At 45.5% G+C, this 22,316-nt stretch overlaps 3 protein-coding genes and 1 long non-coding RNA gene across 4 annotated transcripts; 2 read left to right on the top strand and 2 right to left on the bottom strand.

Annotated features, from left to right (window-relative positions):
* Positions 1–1,007: 1,007 nt before the first annotated feature.
* ublcp1 (ubiquitin-like domain containing CTD phosphatase 1) lies at positions 1,008–4,961 on the top strand. Its single transcript, XM_057054488.1, has 11 exons — positions 1,008–1,165; positions 1,520–1,778; positions 2,011–2,102; positions 2,259–2,344; positions 2,442–2,557; positions 2,742–2,840; positions 2,967–3,004; positions 3,138–3,236; positions 3,386–3,502; positions 3,587–3,714; positions 4,229–4,961. Exons 2-11 carry the CDS (start codon positions 1,625–1,627, stop codon positions 4,254–4,256), a joined length of 957 nt encoding a protein of 318 aa, XP_056910468.1. The 5' UTR covers positions 1,008–1,165; positions 1,520–1,624; the 3' UTR covers positions 4,257–4,961.
* A 2-nt stretch (positions 4,962–4,963) lies between these two features.
* il12bb (interleukin 12B, b) lies at positions 4,964–7,202 on the bottom strand. The gene is made up of 9 exons (XM_057054481.1): positions 7,050–7,202; positions 6,677–6,761; positions 6,485–6,586; positions 6,220–6,399; positions 6,007–6,112; positions 5,765–5,934; positions 5,476–5,636; positions 5,284–5,402; positions 4,964–5,209 (listed from the first exon to the last, which is right to left on the bottom strand). Exons 2-9 carry the CDS (start codon positions 6,759–6,761, stop codon positions 5,155–5,157), a joined length of 978 nt encoding a protein of 325 aa, XP_056910461.1. The 5' UTR covers positions 7,050–7,202; the 3' UTR covers positions 4,964–5,154.
* Positions 7,203–7,794: 592 nt separating this feature from the next.
* Positions 7,795–9,931, top strand: LOC130537599 (uncharacterized). Its single transcript, XR_008953658.1, has 2 exons — positions 7,795–8,104; positions 8,360–9,931. It is a non-coding gene; the product is annotated as an uncharacterized LOC130537599 (long non-coding RNA).
* On the bottom strand, positions 8,555–13,495 carry ubtd2 (ubiquitin domain containing 2). Its single transcript, XM_057054504.1, has 3 exons — positions 13,324–13,495; positions 11,700–11,936; positions 8,555–9,783 (listed from the first exon to the last, which is right to left on the bottom strand). Exons 1-3 carry the CDS (start codon positions 13,391–13,393, stop codon positions 9,287–9,289), a joined length of 804 nt encoding a protein of 267 aa, XP_056910484.1. The 5' UTR covers positions 13,394–13,495; the 3' UTR covers positions 8,555–9,286.
* Positions 13,496–22,316: the final 8,821 nt, after the last annotated feature.

Here is a 22,316-nt window from a genome sequence, read left to right as displayed (position 1 = left end):
GTGGATCACCCTGGGGGTGGTAGAGGGTGGTCTGTGACTTGTGTATGTCCAATACTGTCAGCTGTTCCTGCTCACTTCCAGAATATTAAGACAATCATTTAAAAATAAAATAAAATAAAATACTGATGCTACAGACAGCAACGTATCCTAACTGATCTTAACACCTGTGCCATGCGTCTCCAAACCTCCTCCCCTCGTCTGTCTCACTTCCCAAAAACAAAGAAAACCAACAGATGCCCCTCATCCACCTCAACTAATCACACATCAGTACTACACCCTTCCTCATTAGCCATGAGCTGGTTCAAAATAAAATAAAATAAAATATATAACAAAGCATCTGTGTGTCTTAAACATTATAACTCGTATGAAATATTACTTTTTGTGCTTTTAACAGTTGAAAGATAAACATTGTTCTGATTAATAGAAATGTTTAGCTGGGTTACATTTTGTGGCCATGTCAGTACAGAACCCATCTAAGGATTTGGACTTTTTGGTTGTCTGTATCAGGACATGACATTTATATAGCTTCCTTTAGGTTCTGCCAGCGTTAAAGTGAAAGTTGAAATGCACTAATGTACTTCACAATAAAGTGCGTATTGGAATCAATTGTTGCTGAAACTTTTGGGAAAGCCGGTCACTAAAGTATTTAAATTCTGTTTCAATTGCACCCCGAAGCCTCCTGAACTGGGGTACACTAAAATCACTGTTGTCAAAGGAATGACAGCTGCTACAGCAACAAATAAATACATAGAGCCAAAGCAAACACTGCGATAGTCACACGTAACATACTAGTTACATGGGAGGAAAAACTCCAGTTGTGGACAGATCCGGTTGACCTCGGAGCACAACTGTGTCAATAAGGGAGAGGTTTTTCTCAGGGATTGAAATTATACAATTAAAATTTAACATGCAACCTCAGCCAAGACGTTTAAATTCGTGGTATATGATCATAATATACCCTAGATTATTTCTGTTTGTTTGTTTTTCAGGTTTTGTGTCACGTTATTATGGTTACATGTTTAGCATGGAAACCATACGTTTTGACGACGTCACTTCCGGTCTCGTTCCGAACGCCCGGAAAAGCAGGGCGCCGCTCGTTGAATGAAACAGAACGGCAACACTTCATTCACTGTCCAAACTTCTCGGTACTATTTGCCCACATTCGGTAAGCTATCTGCTGGATCCGCCTGGTAAAGATACTAAACCTTGCACGCTAAAGTTAGCTGACTGGCTAGTTACCGCCTCTGTTTTCGTGGCTGCTAATCAGTGTTAGCCAACTCGTGCTAAAAATATCAACATCAGGGGTTGTCAGTCTTTTCTGATTAAATGGCCTTTGTATCTCGAACTAGCCGGCCAACATAACACGTCACTGTCATAAACAATGTCATGTTTTAGTGACTATTGGTTCTCTCTGTCTGGTCTTCTGCTGTATCTCTACCAACTTACATTGTATCATCCTGATGTCTCCTCTTACTCCTCCTTTCCCCTTTGATGTGCTTGTTTGATGGTGACGCTGTAGCTGGATACATCTACTCAAAACTTTTTGTGCTCCTCTGAACACCTGATTCAAAATCCTCCAGCCAAGAGTGTGTGTGTTTGTGTGTGGAGAGCCCTCGTGTGTGCCATGTCAGTGTCAGTGATCATTAAGTGGGGAGGTCAAGAGTACTCCATCAGCTCTCTGTCTGAGGAGGACACTGTGATGGACCTGAAGCAGTCCATCAAGAGCCTGACTGGTGTGCTGCCAGAGAGACAGAAGCTACTGGGACTAAAGGTCAAAGGTGAGGGAGCATCAGTTATCACATAGGATATATTCCAGAATGGGGGGGTACAATAGGACATATGATATGATATTCATACTCAGACATATTCAATGTCTGTTTTTTAAAAGTAGTAGTGTTGTAGATCATTGAAATATGTTCTCTGAACCCCCCCTAATGGCATCCATTAACTAATGCTTTAATGTACATTTTGTAATTTTATATATATGTGTGTGTTTAATCTGTATTCCAGGGAAACCTGCAGAAGATGAAGTAAAATTAGGCTCGCTGAAGCTGAAGCCCAACACCAAGATTATGATGATGGGCACAAGAGAAGAGAGTCTGGTAGGTGACTGGCATATGAAGAAATTACTGTGTACGCTGAGTAATTTGCACTTGTGCCAGACATATTATTTACTCTTAAACTTGTGTGATTAATGTGTTGTGTTGTGTTTGAAGATCAACTCATTTCAAACTGCTCCTATGCTTCTTTCCCTGTAGGAAGAGGTTCTAGCCCCACATCCCGAGAATGATGATGTGGTCAATGATTTTGACATCGAGGAGGAGGTTATTGAAGTGGAGAACAGGTTTGAAAATTCTTACTTGATTTGTATGAAATGAATCGGACAGTTGAGAAGGAAAGCTATATTTACTTTTATTTTGTAAAACTTTGTGTCTCCAAAGAGAGGAAAATCTGGCTAAAATTGCTCGCAGAGTAAAAGATTATAAGGTGGAGGAACTCAACCCTCCCAGGGAAGGAAAGAGGCTTCTGGTCCTGGATGTGGACTACACGTTGTTTGGTGAGTTGCTTATTTAACACAGAGTTAATCATAGTTTTTATGCAGCATTTTAAATAATCGCGGGTGTGATTTAAATGATGGTTACGTCAAATGGATATTTACCCTCACCCCCCTAAATATTCTCTTTAGAGAAATAGGAATAAAAGTCAGCTCATACTTTTATATTATCTAATTATGTGTTTAGATCACAAGTCATGTGCAGAATCGGGCCAGGAGCTGATGAGACCATACCTCCATGAGTTTTTGACATCTGCCTATGAGGACTATGACATTGTCATTTGGTGTAAGGGGCTTCTCTCATCTTTCTTTCTTCTTTCTTGTTGCATTATTGTTGGTGAATAGTAACTACCACCATATTCTTCCGGTACACAGCAATTTTGTCAAATATACATGTGCTGTCTGTTTTTAGCTGCAACAAGTATGAAGTGGATTGATGCCAAGATGAAGGTAAGAGTTCATATTCGTGAGATGTTGCCATTTTCGTCCAGTAGGTGGCAGTGTTGGTCCGTTTAAGCAGCAATGTTAGAGGTTAGAGCCGAACAGCGACAACGACTGTGCCCATTTTTGCCCGTGTGTGCAGGAGTTGGGAGTGACAGACAACCCAAACTACAAGATAACATTTATGTTGGACAGTGCTGCCATGATCACAGTACACACCCCCAAAAGAGGAGTTGTGGAGGTGGGTGTAGTGAGTATGACGGCTGCAAGCAGTGGTGTCATGGAACTGTGTGTCGCACAGTCCAGAGGAAATTGGTTTATTATGTAATTATTATCTATGAACTTCCCTTTTAATGCTGTTTGTTGCTTTTTTCCGGATGGTGTTCTCAGGTAAAGCCGCTTGGTGTGATATGGGGAAAGTACGGAGAGTTTTACAACAGGAGGAACACCATAATGTTTGACGACATTGGCCGAAACTTCCTTATGAATCCACAGAACGGACTAAAGGTAAGTGGCCAGCCATCATCCTCATTATCATCATCTTCCTCATCGTCATTTCCAGGATTACGCAAGACTGTTTCCTGCCATTAGATCCGGCCATTCATGAAGGCCCACCTGAACAGAGAGAAAGACAGGGAGTTGTATAAACTATCCCAATACCTCAAAGAAATCGCCAAGCTGGAAGACTTCAGTGGGCTCAATCACAAACACTGGGAGAGGTAAACACAGACCCCGATCAGCACACATTAATAACACCAACAGCTGGACTGAACTGGCCCATGTTTGCTTAGCAAACACTTGATCCTGACTGGGGTTTGTGCCACAGTAACCATCCAAGAAATGCCAGCGGAACGGTGATAAAGGGTTCTGTTTGGAGTCGGTGTCGGCGTTCTCTAGATCTAAAGCAGCTTTAGCATCCATCAATAATCAGACTGATGATGCCCTGAGAGGTTCTTCCTATAAAGATCCTTGAGATCTGTCTTTGTCGGCTGGGCTTCCATGGATTTTGAGTGGGATTTGGAAGCTTAAACTGCCTTCACCTCCTGAGTCTTATTTTGATGGAGGGAAGGAAGGATGACCTTCCACCAAGGTGCTGTGGTACCATAGGAGAGTTGTTTGAGACAGTTGCGTGGCAGTTGTCACACCTTTAATCCTGCTAAGACCAATGTCAAGACTGCGTCCATTGCCTGAAAGTCACAGAATGAATGTAAATATGTCTTTCTGATCCTACAGGTACTTATCAAAGAGACAGCACCACTGAAGAAGGATGTCAACCTCAGCAATGATCTGCACTACCACATCATCATCCAGCTGTCCATTAGCTCAGGACTGAAGCGGGCTTCTCAGTTTCCATATTTGCATGTTCTGTCTCTAAAATCTCCCACATTTTCCTCCAGTACAACAGAACTTATTATCAGTCAGTGGGGCTGAAATGAAATTCATATTTTTTTATTTAAGTGACACAATCCACTGTGGCCCAGTGCTGTACTGTATGACTACATCAGTCAGGAATCTGTAAGCAGTGGCTGAAATAACATCTATTTTATATCTGCATATTTTGTTTGCCTGAGCGAGGGAATGCCTAGAATTTTCTTCCCATAGATACAAGCTAGCTACGATGCCTCACTGGACTGTTATTCTTAAGGATAGACTTTCTTTTTCTTTTGCTTTAGTTGAAGCAGAATTCTTTAGCCTGTGTCTCGTTTAGGGCGTTTATTATTTTAATAATGGTCAAAAATAAAAGTATTAGTATTAGAAGTGAGCTGATAATAATTGCCATTCATGAACACTGACAGCAAGGTTTGAAATATTTTGGTCCCTTTTAATGAGAGGAATAATTTTTTTCTTATTTGTGAAGGAGGATGAAATTATTATTATTAATGAGATGGTCTATGGAACTTTGTGTTTTTCTCATAATACTCGACAACATGGTTGTACATATGACAATAAATCCTTTTTGTACCAATGTTGCTTGCAAATATTTTATTTTAAATATCAGTTTAATTCATATTAATGTTTTATCAGAAGACATAGAAAAGGGAATAAATAAATAGATCTTAATCGCGTTTACAAAAATATAGTAATTATGTCACCTTTCAAAGGGGAGAGATAAATACTGTACAAGTCTACATTCGTTCCAACACAGACGAGTTATGAAGTCATTTCCTCTGTCCAGGTGAGAGAGGCTGGCAGCCGGCTTCCTCCTTGGTCACTCTGGAATGGAGCGAGTCAGTGTGAAAAATAAAGAACCTTTCATCAGTCGGCAAAGATCTTAGGATAGCACTTACACGCAGCTGCTCCAGGGGCCAAAGGGGCCTTGGGTGTACTTGTCTTGAGCTCTCACGCAGAACACATACTTCTTAGCTTTGACATTGACTTCAAACTTCGTGTCATCTGTGGTGTTCACCTGCGTTGAAAGAGGCCGCGCAAAGTCGTAAACAGCTTAAAACTGGAATATTCGTCGCCCACGTGTCGCTTACCAGGATGGCAGTGTCGCTGTCACAGGGGTGATTGTGGCGGACCACCCTGTACTGGAAGTTCAGGCCGTAGAAGGAGCAGGGCTTCTCCCAGGAGTCGGGGTAGCTCCAACTGAACACCTTTGCATTGTCCATCTGCAGGTTGGACAGCGCCCCCGGCCTCACTGAGCAGGATAGGAGAAGTGAAACAGTGAGCAGGATGTGGCAGGAGTGCAACTGAAACATGAAGGTACAGAGCCTGCCACTTCTTTTTATTTTATTTTTACCTACGTAAAAGAATGCAACCGCTCACCAATATCTTTCAGATAAAAGGCCTTTGTGTAGGTTTCTAGGCGGGAGTAACTGTGTACGTGGATGGTGAAGAGGATGTGGTGCTGCTCCTCTTTGTACGAGCAGCTGTTATCCTGACACAGAACACCTGATCCACCAGCATCCAGCTCACAAGGAATTTGCTGCCCGTTCCTGCAGTAAAGTTTGATATAAATACTCCTGACAAGACAGAAAGCTGAGAAGAACCGAGAACGAAGGAATCACCGTGTAGCCTGTAAGAGCAGCACAGCAGCGTTGGGTCTGGAGTTAGCTCTTGTCCAGGAACAGCGAAATGGGCCGGTGTAGTTGGGTGCAGAGCAGTGGATGTGCCCTGGGGGAACAGAGGAGCTTTTAGAACCACCACAGCTTTCAAACACACACACACACACACACACACACACACACACACACACACACACTCAGTCTCCCTGAACCTGCCTTCTTCAGGGGACCTCTCCTTCAGGATGACCCTCTCCTCTGAGTCCAGCTGGATGAAAATGATGGTGTGGTTGAGGTACTGTCCACCCGGGCTGAGGTGACAGGAGTAGTTCCCGCCCTCCATCTCTTCTACCAGAACCGTGATGCGGTTCCCCTTCAGAGGCGGGTTCAGCTCCATTCCTGAAACACCGGCATAGGTCAGAGATGCGCCGCGGCTACTTTAGCGCCCCAAAATGTTTCATTTAACCGGCATCACTTCTCTTACCGTCTTTTTTCCAAAACACATCCTGGGTGAGGTCGTCTGTCCCGCAGACAAGTGGAACCTCCTCTTCGGTTCTCCCTCTGTGTGGCACCTTCAGGACCACAACTGTGAATCACAATGTGGGAAAAGCATTACGCTGCAGGTGAAACAACAGCAGAAGAACGCAGATAACTCATTTGGGAAGAAACCACTGACCGTGATCCACCAGGGGTTCGATGCTGACGTCAGAGCTGGCGTAGCACACTCCTCCAAACAGGACCACCAGAAACAAAAAGTTCATCTGGGAAAAACAAGACAATAACAATATTGGAGCTTTAAGTGGACTATTTGATCAATAAAGCTTTCAAAAAAGAAATGATTGGCTTTAGGTTAATCAAGTATCTGTGGCTAAAGTTAGTATAAATACATATGGGATACCAGACTGTTCTGCTCACCAAATATAATGAATGACCTTGATTCAAAATAACTAGAAAAATATAAATAACTTGCTATTTCACAAAGAATTCCTTCAGAGATTAATGGCTATCATGGTTTTTACGAAACTTTATGAGAGGTGATTCGGTCTTACCGTGTGAGTGGATTAAGTTTCAGATCACCGAAGGTTGACTCCGTGCAGCAGAGATGCGCCTACAGCTCTGGTTCAGCTGTCTGTGTGTTTGCAAGCTGTCACCGTTTATATATAGGACAGAAGCAGAAGGTTGAAGAGGGAAAAAAAAAAAAAACCCCAGGAAACATGATGATGAAGTGATCTCTCTGAGAGTTACCTGTGGCCACAATTACACCAAACTAACAGGAACAACACAGAATCGTTACAAGCACCACGTTTTTACCCATCGATTAATAACATTATCTGTCTAATTGGGAGGAAAATCATCAAATTCACAATAAGCACAATAGTCCATTGATGTGTGCAGCATGTGGGATGAGGAACAAGGTCACAGCAACAATAGAGACAGAAACCTCTGGAAGAGGGAACTCGACATGCAACAATAACTGGGGAAACTGGCGAGAATTTCTCAAGAATCAGAAGGCGAATGTTTCATGGATTGTGGAAGAAGAAGAGGAATAGAGCAATTTTGGTTAAATAAATCAGAAAAACCATAACAGTCTATGGGTCTCAGACTCATGGGTTCGTTTTACACTGAAAAATGTTAAGAAAATACGTCAAAAGTACAGGTGGACACTGTGGTGGACTCTGTTCTGCTCTGGTGAACAGCTCGAAGGTAAAGGTGCCGGGTGACACTTTCGTGGGTTTAAAGAGGAATTACCTGAGTGTGAATCACTGACTCCATCACGTCACCTCCATCAGGTGGGACGCACTCAGGTTTTTCCAATGAAATGCCAAAGATCATGACAGCAAGGCGATTTGAGCCACGCCGTCCCTTACGTGGCCCCACTTCCCTATGTGCTGTTACTCATTCTGAGCCCTGACCTTTCACATTGGGCGATGTGGAGGGGGCGGGTTAGCTTCCATTATTCTGCACCAATGACGAGCGGCCCCAAGACGGCCCATTGGCACTGTTTTACACCTTTGTTCCGATTTTGGCTCGTGCCGGCCCGGTGGCACCGCGATCAGGGTGGCTTCTCTCTGAGGGGATCACGCGATGGCACCACGGCGGTCTGGTGAGGAATTTTTAATGTTCTGCAGCGCATCAAAGAGGGAAGTTCATGAAAAGGAGGAAATTAAATAAAACAAAGGCCTTTTTCTGCTCGCCTGGATATTTGCGTCATGAAGAAAGGGTTCAAATGTTTTAATAGTGACTTTTATAGTGCATTTCTAAATATAAGAGGTCAGTTTTTTATTTATTCAGGATGAAGAGTTTTGGGGTGGTTTGTTCACCGTTACCGCCCTTTCCCCTTCTGTACACATTCTTTCAGCCAGAGTGGTCGGACGTTAACCATCTCACACATTCTTCACTCTTGCCAGTCAGGAAACACGAGTTGGCAGAGTTTTGTTTCCTGAATTCATCAGTTATCTGCACTTCCATAATACGTCAAGCGACTGAGTAACGGCCGCCAGTGGAAGCCTGGATCACGGGATTTTTCATCGAGAGAAAAACAGAGACACGGGAATATAAACAATGTTCAATTTTAATTAAAAACATCCTATTTTTAATCAAAATATGCAACTGTGTTCCTGATGTTCCACCCTTTTACCATGTTAGACTTGAATATATGAACATGAACGCCCATGCTCGCTCTCTTCCTCTCTCTCTCTCACACACACACACACACAGAATTCTTCAGATTTATGACATGCTCTGATTGTTCTGTAAAGCAAAGTGAGATAAAGTATTTAATCCAGCAGCAGCTTGGCAAAACATCCATCAAGGCCCCTCAGGGAGGACGTGCTGCCATCTACTAACGACCAGTACAACATCTGATGCCATTTTGATTCATCGATGGGTTTTAAAACACTTATGATGACGACTATCTTTTATTTTAGGTTACAATAACCCTGACCCTGTATCGTCCCGATCAGACGGTGCCGACCCGGCTTTGCTGTGCAGCAGAACTTGAAATGCAAATGGAAACACAGAAACAGCGAACATCAGCGCTACACATCCATCCCATGGGTCTTTTCTTTCTTTTTTCTTGGTTTCCTGGCAAAAAGGTCAAAGGTTTAAAAAGGTCAAAATTCCAATGTGTAAAACCAAAACGAAAAGTTTTTGTCCGTTAGAGTCATTTTGCTCCAGCACAGCCAGCATGTTTTTCACAAACAACTCCTGACCAGTAATAATGAGAGTTTAAGTGTAACTTAAAAAGAAAAGTCATTTTCCCTTTTTCTTCCATTTTCACCCTTCTTTAATTCTCCACTCTCATGGGCTCCAGCACCGTCTCCACCGCCACCGAGCCAGTGGCCTCTGGCGTGACTCCCGGGGTCGATTCCGGTTCCGGTGGCGGCGGCTGGCTGAGGATGACCTGCACGACATAGTCCCTGGAGATGTTGAGCTGGTCCAAACGCAGTCTGTCTGTCAGCGGCCTTCCCGAGAAAAACCAGCGCTGGGTCGAGGCGGGAACGCCCTCGTGGCTCTGGAGCCGGCGCTTCATCATGCCCACTGTGTCCGTGGATCGGACCGCCAGGCGGAGGTCGCGACCTGTGGAGAGGCGGAGCCTCAGCTGGCATTCCCCGCCCGCGGTATCGCTGCCGCTGCAGGTGGACGGGTCTGCGGCCCCGGAGTCTGGATCCGAACCGTCCAGTTCCTCGGAGCGCTCTTCAATCATGTTGACGGGAGGCGAGAGGCAGTAGACCGGCAGCTGGTACCGATTCCCCAGCTCATCGTAACACTCGGTCAGAGCTCCTGGAACAGGGAAAACAGCTTTTACCATCAGAATCACCTGAACACAAGCAGATTACTGCTTCATACCTCCCGTATTAAATAAAGATTAACGCCCTGACGCGTCAGGCCAAAGCTTCCTGACTGGACCTGACATTTTTGGCACCCTTTTCTTTTTCTAAATGGGGCCTTGTTTATTCACGAACAAAGTGGAACCAAAGAGCTGAGAGGAAATCTTTGTATGTCTGTGTATTCCAATGAAGTTATGATCTCACCATTGTGATTCAGACGCACTATAGAGATGTGTGTACTCAGGGAAAAACAGGGAAATAAATGTGTTTAAATGTCATTTCAGAAGACAGAGCCAACACAGTAGCATTCAAGGGGATTTCAGACCCCTCCCCCAAACACAACATATAAATAGCAGTGATCTTCGGACCTGAAAGGTGCTGAAACTGGGTTCCAAACCAAACATTTGTTCGACCCCTTTCGACCATTTTTTTGGTCACAATAATCAAGCTGAGCACAGGCAAGAAGAAAGTGAAAGTGTTCTCCCCGACAGTGGCGCTGAAGGTCACAGCCCCGATGGGGAGCTTTATGGTGAGGTCAGCATGAGTCAGCAGGGGCCCACAGAGTTCCCCCTCAGCGGGGGCCGAAGGCGGCTGTGCGGTCAAGGTGAGTGAATGAAAGCATCAGGGCTGCCGGGTCAGAGCCACAGGGCTGCGAGAGCCAGCCACTTTCTCCCCAAGGAGTAAAAAAAAAGAAGACTTTTGAGTTTTAAACACCAAATAATTACATAATTTTACTGCAATATTCTTCACTGAAGTGGAAAAAGGACACAGCAGACGTATCTAAATCTCATCTGCTGCAGTGTTTTAACGTCTTCCAGGTGGTGCAAATACTTGGCCTGTGGAGTTCCATTAAAACAATTCTGCCTGTGTTTGGGTGTGGGTCCAACAGGATTCCATTTGATCATCATACGTGATCAAACGCTCTTGGAGATTTTGATTTGCTGGCTCCACAAAATGACTTTCAGCTGTTGCGTCTCTCTTCCCTGCTAACATTTATTGTGCCCACCTCCACCTTATGGAGGAGTTTACTAAAAAAATGTTGAACAAATCTAAGTTTGATCCCACGCAGACCTTATTCAATGACCTTTTTTTGCCTTCGCATATTTTCACAGTGGTCATGACCTCACTGGTAATTATGGTTTATTCCAGTTATGAGAAACAAATGAAACTGAAACACAACCAATAGACGGCAGCGCTCCTGAAATTTTACCATGATGACACTAAATGAACAAAACTAGTACACAAAAGTACAAAACTGTGTAAGATGTGTACACTGGAATTTTGTGGCTAAGAAAGTTAATTGTATGTGACCTCCCCAGATCAGAAATCTACATTAGAAAGTGGCTATTTCTGTGTTGTGTGTCTTATTCTGATCCCCAAACCTGGCTTTTAGCTGTTAGACGGCAGTGATTTTAAGTCTCACACGGATTCCCACTGTTTCCCTGTCATCACCTAGACTACGGTACTAAATTTCCTCTGCTACGTGTCACAGTAGTTACAGGGAGAATTCGGAGCTTTGGCTAAAGATGCTACGTATCTTTCCACTCTGATCTGGATTCTGTCAGCGTCATTGTCAAAATGAGTGGCATTTATATCCATTTCCTGTCAAAACGGTGTCAGCGCGCTGTCAACTGGCAGCCATTTCACCACCCAGAGCTTCCTGCTTTTACACAGACAGACGTGTGCTCATTCGCTGTTGAGAAACCCGTCTGTTATGAGAGGAGTGCTCAACTGTGAGCACGGGGATGACTGAGGCGGCACAAACAGATTTATCTGTCACATACACATGAAGTCCCTAAACTAGATAACGAGCACAAAATACCCCCTCCCCCCTCCTGGGATGCAGCGCAAATCCAGCAGCACCGTTACCATGTGGCAGTGTGATGCTGGCCCCATCCAGGATGGCCTGAGCCAGCAGGTGATCGTTGCTTTCAAAGGCACTGGCCGCTGCACGCAACGCATCCCAGATCTCCTTCCTGCCCTCGAACGCCGGCGCCGTGTCCCAGAACTCATCTCTCTTGCTCCGCAGCTGGCCTTCAGTCATTGGGTAGTCACTTTTCCATTTAGGCCGCTCTCTCTTCAGGGGCTGGTTGCGCCCCAGAGCCACTGGAGGAAGAGACGAGATTGAAGGAAATAGAAGGAATAAGGATAATCTCCTTTATATTCGAGGAGGACGAAATGTGATAAATTGTGGTTTTATCTGGAGCAGCATGGGTGACAAAACATCATCACCGGGTTTAGCGTAAAAGGGGACAACAGATACTGGATGGGTTCCACCAGCCACTGGTACATTTCTAATGGATGGTTGGTTTCTGCTTTCTCATCGTCATTCAGTCTAGCCGCCGCTTTTATATTTAACCTATACGCACGAGGTGCAAAGTTTCGAGACGAGACTCCAAAGCCACGAGATTACAGCCCTTCCTCGAGTGTGGGAGGCAAAAAGGGGCCACCACAAAAGATGAGAACAACGTGGTGCCTGCAGGGAAGTTCAGACCTGAAAACAACCACCTAGTTTTACTGTACCCAAACGATTGACTTCACCCATTAGCCTATTTTACTGAACCAACAGCAGTAGGACGTGTTTTTTTTACACTTGTGTCTGTCTCCAGAAGATAATCACGGCTGAAAATGCTGGACGATTCCACGGCCGAGACCATCAGAAAATCACACCAAATCACTTCAACATCAACCCGATTTAAATCTCCACAAAGAGGCTTTGAGGTCAAGATTTATGCACACGCTAGTCCTGGTCTCCACACATCAAAAACACAAATGCAATTTGCAGAAAATATATTGACGTGCAATCAGATCTGCATCCAGACAGACATTTAAACCATATCATGCAACTCAAATTGAGGGGGGATGATGAGCGTTGTGCTTTACTTTCTGACTGCATTCACATATAGTTATATATACATTTTTTATAATGTCATCTTCATCCTAAAAGCTGCAGCAGTAAGTTTTGACAAATGCTCCGCCAACTCCGGAGGCAGCAAAACACGCTCCAACACTACTACAGGCAATAAAAACACAAGACCGGGGCTTGGAATTCCAGATAACTGCGCATTAAAACATCAGAAGCTGCCATCCTTGGCCAGACGAGGCTCCATTTAAATCAGATTTTATCACTCAAGTGCGCGTCCGTGCGTGCCAACTGGCGTCTGACCCATATTTGTTACGCAGAAAAGCTAGGAAGCTAACTATGCTAGGCTTTAGCCGGTTAGCTTCGAACAACAGCAAAGAACAAAGAGGCGGCGGCGCTCAGGAAATAGCGCCCGCTTCCTAAAGTCACCCCGAGTCCGCTTTTGTTGCCTATCGAGCCGCTTGTCGGAGCGAGATTCCCGGGGGGGGAGGCTGCCCAGTCGGGCTCTGTCTGGCTCGGCTGTACGGGGAGCGAAGGGGGGACCTCCAGACAGGACAGCACGCAGGGAACCTGAAGGCAGCCACCGTTACAAAACAGCGGGGAGGAATAAACGGCAAAAGGCTGAGTTACCTCCGGTTCCGTCCGAGTTCTCGTTTAAACTGCCCGAGGAGTCGTGGTGGCTCCCAACACAGCCACCCATGGATGTTTCGGCAGAGCAGCCCGGGCTAGGTAGCTCACCCCCCGGCCCACAGCTACAGCTACATCCACTTGCCCCCCACCCCCACCCCCCGTTTTCCTTTTTCACACCCTCCCCTTCCCTTCCCCTCTCCTCCCCCTCTCCTCCCCTCCTGCCTTCCCCCTTCCTTTCAGGCAGCGGGCACCACCACCGCCTGCATCTGCGGAGGGGGCAGAAAGACCGTGGGACGCGCGACAAGGTGACCGGGTGTCGGGAAGCAGGGGGCGGGAGGACGCGAGGAGACGTGCGCTGTTTTAAAGAAGATGTCTTCTGTTGGATGGAAGCATGGTTGATGCTAAAGAAGGGCGGGGTTGTGCCGTGTCAACTTGGACATGCGATTTATTTTATGTTGCAAATGTGGACACAACCAGCATTGAAACAGGGTGCAGAATTATGCACTTATAAGATGTGGCGATGAAATCTGCTTTGCAGCGAGGCCCAAGTGATTGTGGCGGATGGTGCACGGACTGGTGGCTTTTAACATCCATCAGCAATTTCGGCTCAGTCAAGTCAGACCTGGACCTGGGTGGAAGATCAACTGGTCAGGCACTGGTTTGTGGGGGCAAATGATGACTGTGGGCTCTTGACAGGCAGAGACAGAGCGCCAGTTTGGGTATTAAAATGCTTGAAGGTCAGAGGGTGTGAGGGTTGGAGATTGATGCAACCCAGAAAGAGAAAAAGAGGGAGCGACCTGGAAAAGGGAATGGCGATCATAAAGATGTTTGAGCACTTGAACCAGCATGAACCGCTGACTTTAACTGGGATGGTTATTGTGAAATGTGATTCTCCGGGTTCTTTATCTCTCTGTCACAGTAATATTTATCTTCCAGTTCTAAGCGGCGGCACATGTGCGTACGTTTCCATTCCTCTCCTCTCCAACAGCTGGATCTCTGCTCTTTATTTAAAACAGCGCCTCTTCCACTATTCCGTGTCTGAATTCTGAAGCGTTGCACCCTGTTAACCACATGCACACTCTCCCGCACGCCAACTATCTTTAGAGATGTAATGCGAGAGCCACATGCGCGCCAGCCAAGATAATTTTACAACAAATGGATGTCTGGAATTACAAGTATTCCCCATTGCGGTGAACTGGAAGACGGTGCAGGAGAGAGGGGGCCCAGGGAGCCCTCTTCTGGGGGCCTAAATGACGTGATAAGGTGCAACACGCTCACGGACGTCTCGCTGTTGTCTGCGATAAAGGTGAAGACGTCGTCTGTGCTTGTCTTCAGACTGAAGAGGCTCTTTGGTCATGTTCTGGTCTGAAGGAGTTGCCCCGGGGAGGCAGATGGGGGGAGTGATCAATGACACTTTTTCCAGAATCTCAAAATAAAACAAATGAATGAGCTATGGATGGTAGCCGTGTCGTGTTGTTCACTGTAGTAAACAGTATTGTGGATCTCAGTGCTTCTAGAATAGAGTGCTGATTCCACTCATGCAGGTTAGTGGTTGGTTATAGTGGCCTCTAGCGGCCGGGATGTGTATTAAAACCCTACATCCTGGAAACCCGTCATTAGAAATAGAAAAATAATAGTTTTTTTTGCAGTTGAAAGGAGACACATTGCAATTTTAATGAAAACGTGATTTTAAAAAGTCTATAAAATCCATGTACACCAGGAACATAACTGCTCTACAGCAGTTGCAGATTTTCCATCTCTCTTGTGTTCCAGAATACAATCACTCGATGATTTTATAAATATGTGCAGGGTTTCCCTTGACAGTTGCTGCCTGGACTCAGTCCTGTTCTTGCAGGACTTCGCCACTAGATTGAGCTGTGGAGTTTGAATTGTGCAACTTTTTGAAGCGCCTCCAGAGGACCAAGTCAGCACTTTTTCCTTTGCCTTCGTACATCTGCAATAGCGCAGAGATGATGTCAACAGGTACACCACAGAGGGATCCACCAGCCCGTCTCCTTTGCTGCAGCTCCAAGTTCCAATTTCAGACTGGTTAAAAGCTGCTCCTGCAACACAGGAGGCGCGGAGTCTTTCCCAGACCAGGAGAAAAGGCTTTTCATAGACTTTTGAAGTTCGTTATCTGACATTTCCCTCTAATCTCACTGCTGCTTCTCACACTTATCTACCCTTTATGTCTCCCGCCTGTCCCCTTTTTCCTGCAGCCCCTCTCCCCTTCCACCTCTTCCATCACTTAAACAGAGCAGCTGACGTGGGAGTTAATGGGCTTGACATTGATTTGCTCTTAGGGCTCACGTCAGCCTGAAGTGTCCAGTCTTCCATCTGCCATATAATCCATCCTGTGCCGTGGCCCCCGTTTGTCCGACCATTTGAGGATGTCAGGCTGCCCCATCCGTGTGGAAGATAAAATGGCTGGAGGATCCATTGATGCACTGTTATCTTTCAGCCGCTCCGCATCCCTCACGTCTGTGTCCCGGGGGAGTGGGGACGTGGGTGGACATGGTCGATGCTCCTTTCATTGATCACCTGTCAGACTCAGGAGTCACATGGAAAGGCAGGTTTGATGGAGCCTGGGAGCACGGAGGGTTTAATCCATTCATGCCGCATCCAAAATATGTTAAATATTGGAAAAATGCAAATATGAATGTCTCCAGATTGAGGAACACCACAGCTGGAAGCGTACAGTCCATTGGTGATGTAAAAGCAATGAGTACGTTTGAGTACAATTCAAATGTTGTGTTATTTTTTTTTAAAAGAGTAAAACTCAAAATGCACTGTTCCAAATAATTACACACGAGTTTCAAAACGTTTTGTTATCAAGAACTGAAAACTGTCGTTTGTTAAATTAGAAGAATTAGAAGGTCATATTTACTGAAATCAAAAGCTATTTCAATCAAAAACATCTTAACATCTTACATTTTAACACAGGACCCCTTATTTGAGTAGCCTCCAAGAGCTGAGGTTTGGACGTGACCGGCCTCCTGCCCTCATACACCTTTTACTCGAGGATGCTCCAAAGGTTCTAAATAGGGTTGAGGTCAGGGGAAGATGGGGGGCCACACCATGAGGTTTTCTTCTATAATGCCCATAGCAGCCAATGATGCAGAAGTATTCCTTGCAGCACGAGATGGTGCATTGCCATACATGAACACGATCCCTCCCCGTGACTCCGCCACCTCCTTGTTGGAACATGGTGGCTGTCCACCAGCCATCCCCCACTCCATCCATCTGGACCATCCAGGGGTGCACGGCACTCGTCAGTGAACAAAACTGTTTCAGAGTTAGTCTTCATATATTTCTGGGCCCACTGGAGCCATTTCTGCTTCTGAGCATTGGATAACGGTGGCCGAATCGAGGGTTTATGCACAGCAGCAAACCTCTGGAGGATCCTACAGCTTGATGTTCGTGGGGCTCCAGAGGCACCAGCAGCTTCAGATACTTGTTTGCTGCTGTCTAATGGCATTTTAGCAGCTGCTCTCTTAATCTGATGCATTCGTCTTGCAGAAACCTTCCTCACTGCGCCTTTATCTGCTCAAACCCCTGTGTGCTCTGAATTATCTACAAATCTTTTAACTGTCCATGATCACGCTTAAGTTTTCTTGAAATATCTAATGTTTTCATATCTTGTCCAAAGCACTGAACTATTTCAGGCTTTTCAGAAGCACACGGATCCTTTTTCTTTCCTATATTGCTTGGAAACGGTGGTCTGTTTAATAATGTGCAACAACCTTCTTGAGTAGTTCTTAAGTCCCTTAACTGGACTCACCTGGCAAACTAATTGCACAGGTGTCTGAGATTGATTTCAGTGATGCAAAGAACCCTGAGTTTAACTGACGAACAAAAAGTTTACCTTTGCGACACTTAAACCCAATTTGCATAATAATTTGGAACGCAGTGTAATGCCGACAGACGAGGAGGAGCGCCCGGGATCCATCTCTCCTTACCTTATTTTCTCAGGGCCCGATCCAAAATATGTCCTACCCACGCGCAAAATTCATCAGGTCTTGCGTTTTGTGGGAAAAGATCAGAATTATTTTGGATTCAACAGGAAGACAGATGTCTGAGGCATTTGGTGAGAACAACTGGAACAAATTAGAGCTTTGGCAGAAAGGTCTGTTTGGCTAAGAGACAATAACAGGCCTACTGAAAATATAAATGGCTACAAAAGGAGATGGAAATTCCATGTAGCACCTTGTGTGCGTCCCCGTGACGTCAGGCCGCATGGGCGGGGCTTAGGTGGCTGACAGTGATTGACACCTGGCGGTGCGGACTCCAGCTCCGAGCGCCAAAGACCTTCGTGTGCAGGAAACGCCCGAGTCCAACCAGACACTTGAATCTGTTCAAAACTCCGTGGACACAACGAGCCGCTTGTGAATAATCCGACACCTTCTGGCCAAGTCATGGACGGATCTGTGAGGCCTGAATGGACGCGCAGGGAATCATGACCTCACTTGGGCGCATCCATAGAGAGCAGCGGGGGCTTCTACACAACCAGACCTATTTACGCAGCTTGACTCGGCTTCATGCAGGATGGAGGATTCGTCTACATCTGCCTGCGCGTCGCCGGGGTCATTTAAGCGATGCTTTATTGGACTCCCACACGCCATCAGCGCTGTAATGTCAACACGGCGGGGCTAAATCACAGCCCCCATTACAGCTGTCCGGTTTGAAGAGACTCTGTATTAAAACATCAACTCGGCCATAATTGCATGAATTACTGCGGCTAGAAAAGGGTGTGTTGACTCCGTTTTCAGAGAGAGAGATGGAGGCATTGGGGAGGCTGGAGCTGACCTCCTCTGACTAATTTTGGGCATGACTGCTGCAGCACCGGTGGCTTCGTCCATCTTATCATTCCAGAGTCTGGCTGTCTTGCCTCTTGTTGCATTTATGTGTGTGTGTGTGTGTGTGTGGTGTGTGTGTGTGTGTGTGTGTGTGTGTGTGTGTTAGGCAAAGCCCACACACAGTCTTTACTTGTTATGGTAAAGCTCTATTGCGTAAGGATCTGTCCTTGCGTCCAGTTTATCTCACCACTTACTGTATCTGCTCCATAAACACTCTATTCATTGTCAATGTAAACATTTTTTTCCCCCAGTGTCACTTCTTTTTTTTTTTTTTAAACATATGGTTTAACCCAAATATTCAGTCCTTATGGAGTCTTTATATGAAGTTAGCTGAGGAAGACAGGATGGGAGGAGTACACACCCACAAACACCTACCGCTAAATAATTGTTTTCTTCCATCTTCCTCGGCAAAATGGGAACTGTAACCCAGGCATATGAGCAGATCACCGTGGTAACACACCTGCAGATACACACAGTTACACGGTTCTTCTTTCATGTCATCTCATACTTTGGGGATTTTTGACTTGTGACTGTTCCAAGCTGAATCTCCTTTATCTCCCTTTTGGAGTGTTCTTGTTTTTACAGAACTAACCCAGACTTTTGTCACCAGTGTCAGTAAAGTGAACAGCCAGGTTCTCGGCCGCAGTGGATTTCAACCACCCCGTCTCGCCGTCCTCTGTAAACTGCAAATATTTTAAGCCGTCAGGTTGTGGAAAAATCCATCAGGCCTTGGCAGAGCCCAAATGTCAATTAGTAACATAATAAAATAAACCAGCAGCGTGTCCTGTTTGACAAGGGAAGGATTAAATAGATATTTTTAACCCCCACAGTTCAAACCCCTCTGACCTGCTCCGTTTTCAGGGCTTTAACTCAGACCTCAGTCCTCCTTGGTGATATGGATGCTATTTCTTCTTTGTGTATGTTTCCACTCCTCCAGGCGATACAGAAATGTGACCACAAATTAAGCCCGGAGACTCCCTGTCACCGGAGGATTATTTGGTTGCAGCGTGAGTCAAATTGGATTTTTGTTTTGGGGCTCCTAATGGATCCTGGCATGATTAGATAATAAAAATCACAGGAGTGATGAGAGCATCAGATACTCGGTGTCAATTAAGCCGGATGGGTCTGTCCTTTCTCTTGCACGCCACAGCTGGCTAAGACGCTGCTAAGTGTCGATCTAATTCTAATTAAATTGAATCGAATGGAGTTTGATGTGGTGTGATTTGATGCTGACAACGGGCCGAGATTGGATTTCTTAGAGTGGGGACATGAAGGTGATGCTCATTATCAAAAGCTTTTTAAAAGGGCATAAAAAGAAATTTCTAAGAGTAAGAACTTTATTATCATTATTTAATGATAGTTTTGCATTGTTTAGCTTCCCTTTGTAAACACCGACCTTAAAATGTAATCCAATTTAATCAGGTCGGAACCCGCCGCGTATTTACATCCCATAAGTCATTTGTAACCTCCTGAGCATTGGGTGACCTTCCACCCGACCCCGTCCCTCAGCCCGTTCTGTTCTTTGGCGTTTACAAATTGTTTTGCATAACTTACTCTTCAGTTCAGTTTTAAAACAGTGACGTGGTTTTATTGGCTGCAGTGTTTTGAAATTTGATGACAGTTTTAAAGGTTTTTCTGTTTGAGGAGGATTCTTAAGGGATTTTCCTGCATGGCAGTCGAAGTGTGCTCTATTGTTTTTGCCTGGTTTTATTTAGTTTGATTTCCCATCATATTGTTTTAACTTTTAATGCTGCTGCTTTATATAAACCCCCAGTTTTCTAAAATGCAATGTGAAGCAGTTTGAATTGGTTTTCATCAGTCTGGCTGCCCTTTAACCCACATTCAGAGCTCCATTTATCTCACCAGACACCAAAAAATAATTCTATATTTTTTGATACGCCGCAGACTTTGTTTACAATCATTTTCCATGCGGCCCCGGTCGTCCCCGTAACACAGGTGGGTCCTAAAAACCAAAATAGAGCCAGAATAGGAAGCGCAACAGGACTGTTTAGTTCTCAAATCCCAGGTTACTCCGCAGGCCTTGAAGGCCACATGTAGCTTGTGCGCGGCTCCTCTTTGAGGGCCTTTGTGTTTGACACACATTTGTTTGGGTTTGTGTCTCTGAACCGACTCTGTCTGGGCTTGTTTCGCAGCCTGTCGGCGGGGGTGCTCCGCACCTCACACTCACTCCGTCTGGACGCGCAGACGTACATTTGCTGCAGCCTTTAGGTGTTGCTGGACACGCCGCACCTTCAGCCATCCCTATGTTTGTCATTTATCCTGAGAATTCTCTCAGAGCTGAAGTCCTCTGCTGCGGGGGACCAGGAGAGGAGCTGACTTTAGACGTCTGATTTTAGATTAGCCGGGTGGAGGGAGCGGAACCAGGGGGAAACGCTTCAGAAAATCTCGCTTGCACCAAATGTTTGAATGAGACGGAGAAAAAAAAGAGAGAATTTGTTTTTCCTGCGTCCACACAGGCGCCCACACAAGTGGTCCAAGCCGTGATCCAAAACTAGATCAAGGGTTTCGCTTACAGTCACTTGGCCCGTGTGCCATCGCCCAATGACGTGTGTGTGATAGAGAGGCCTTATTTATAGACCAAAGCCAGAAATGATTAGCGTAACACTGGGTTGTTGTGGTTGGATGCAGCATTTGTTCTCATAACTCCATTTTTCCTACTTTGGATCCCACAGAATTTCCTCTAAATGTCAGCAGGACAGGAGGAACCTCAGCGGGGATTATCGCATTCACGCTGCTTCACAAAACTGGACGTGCAGCTGTCTAAAAGACATCCATCATCGTTATTTTGAGACTGAGGCCTTTATGTTTGCATTATAACAGAAGGGAAATCGGATTAAGGGTGTGATCCTGTTGCTTCTGTTGGACCAGGAGGACGTTTTCACTGACATAATCGGCAGAAACGAATAAATGAAATGACATTTCAATGGCGACGGGTCTGTTTCTTGTCAGAGAACAATCAAGTTTTCACTGCATTTGCCACAGTTACTGTTTTAATTGATTAATTCCCAAACAATCATATCCTGCTTTGGCCACACGTCTAAACAACATTGTGCAGGTCATTTCTGACTGGCTTGTTTGTGTTTATCTGTCTGTGTTTTTCCTCACCTCCTCATCCATCACCACCCCCCCCCCCCCTCCCCCCTGCTGAGAGACATTCAGGTACCTCCACCCAAACACATTCGGACAAATATTACACAACCTCACTGCACAACAATAGCCTTCTTTAGAAGAGCAGTCACCCAGGCACCACCAAAACACATACAAACACACACTTTTTTTTTTTAAAAACCCAAAAGGATCTTTCAATTTATCTTTATTTGTAATAGAAAATGAAAAGTGAGCCACTAATCAAAGAGAAAAGCGCAGTAAGTGACGTCTGACGCTGCCCAGCTTCGCCGCTTCACACCACTTTTGGATAATTGTGTGACACACACGCACACACACACGCGCGCGCGCGTGCGCAGGGACAAACGTACAGCATATCTGTCTGTTCTCACTGTCTTTCCCGCACATTTTGGCAGCAGACGTCGGGTCGGCTTGAGTTCAGGAACTAACATCTATAAACTTTCTGTGATCGCACATGGCGAATCTCCCCCTGTAAGACACGACAGCGTGCACCGACCGACACACGCGCACACAGCACATTTTGTTTCCCTATGCCTTCAAATGCATGATATGATGTGCACGCATGCTAATATTGTAGGTGGACAATGCGCTGCGTGTTCGGAGGCAGTGACGGGGAGGTTTATTCAGAGGGCAGTGCGCAGAGGCCTGAGGCTAAGCTCACAGAATCTGTTTTGATCTGCAGGGCTTTGATCTTATCTCACTGTCAACATGGATCTGAGCGTGCATGCGTGTCTGCAAACGCCCGGGTCTCCGTGCTCTCTGCAGCCGCACAGGATATATACTCGACCCCTGCTTATCAGCTGGACACCAGCAGTTTGCACCTTGCAGCACAGTTAAAGGCACACCCGAAGAAATGTTTGACAGGGGAATGATGGAGAGGACGCGCGCGTGTGTAGAATAAAGGACAGCTGATGTAAAATATGACTAAAACACCAGTTTTGTTTAAAGTCCATTAAATATACATGCAAACGTTAGAAGGACTGGCTAATA

Source organism: Takifugu flavidus, chromosome 14, assembly GCF_003711565.1.
Source record: "Takifugu flavidus isolate HTHZ2018 chromosome 14, ASM371156v2, whole genome shotgun sequence".
NCBI classification, from domain to species: domain Eukaryota; kingdom Metazoa; phylum Chordata; class Actinopteri; order Tetraodontiformes; family Tetraodontidae; genus Takifugu; species Takifugu flavidus.
The sequence above is the reverse complement of the archived record's forward strand: the minus strand, read 5'-3'. Positions and strand labels throughout refer to the sequence as shown.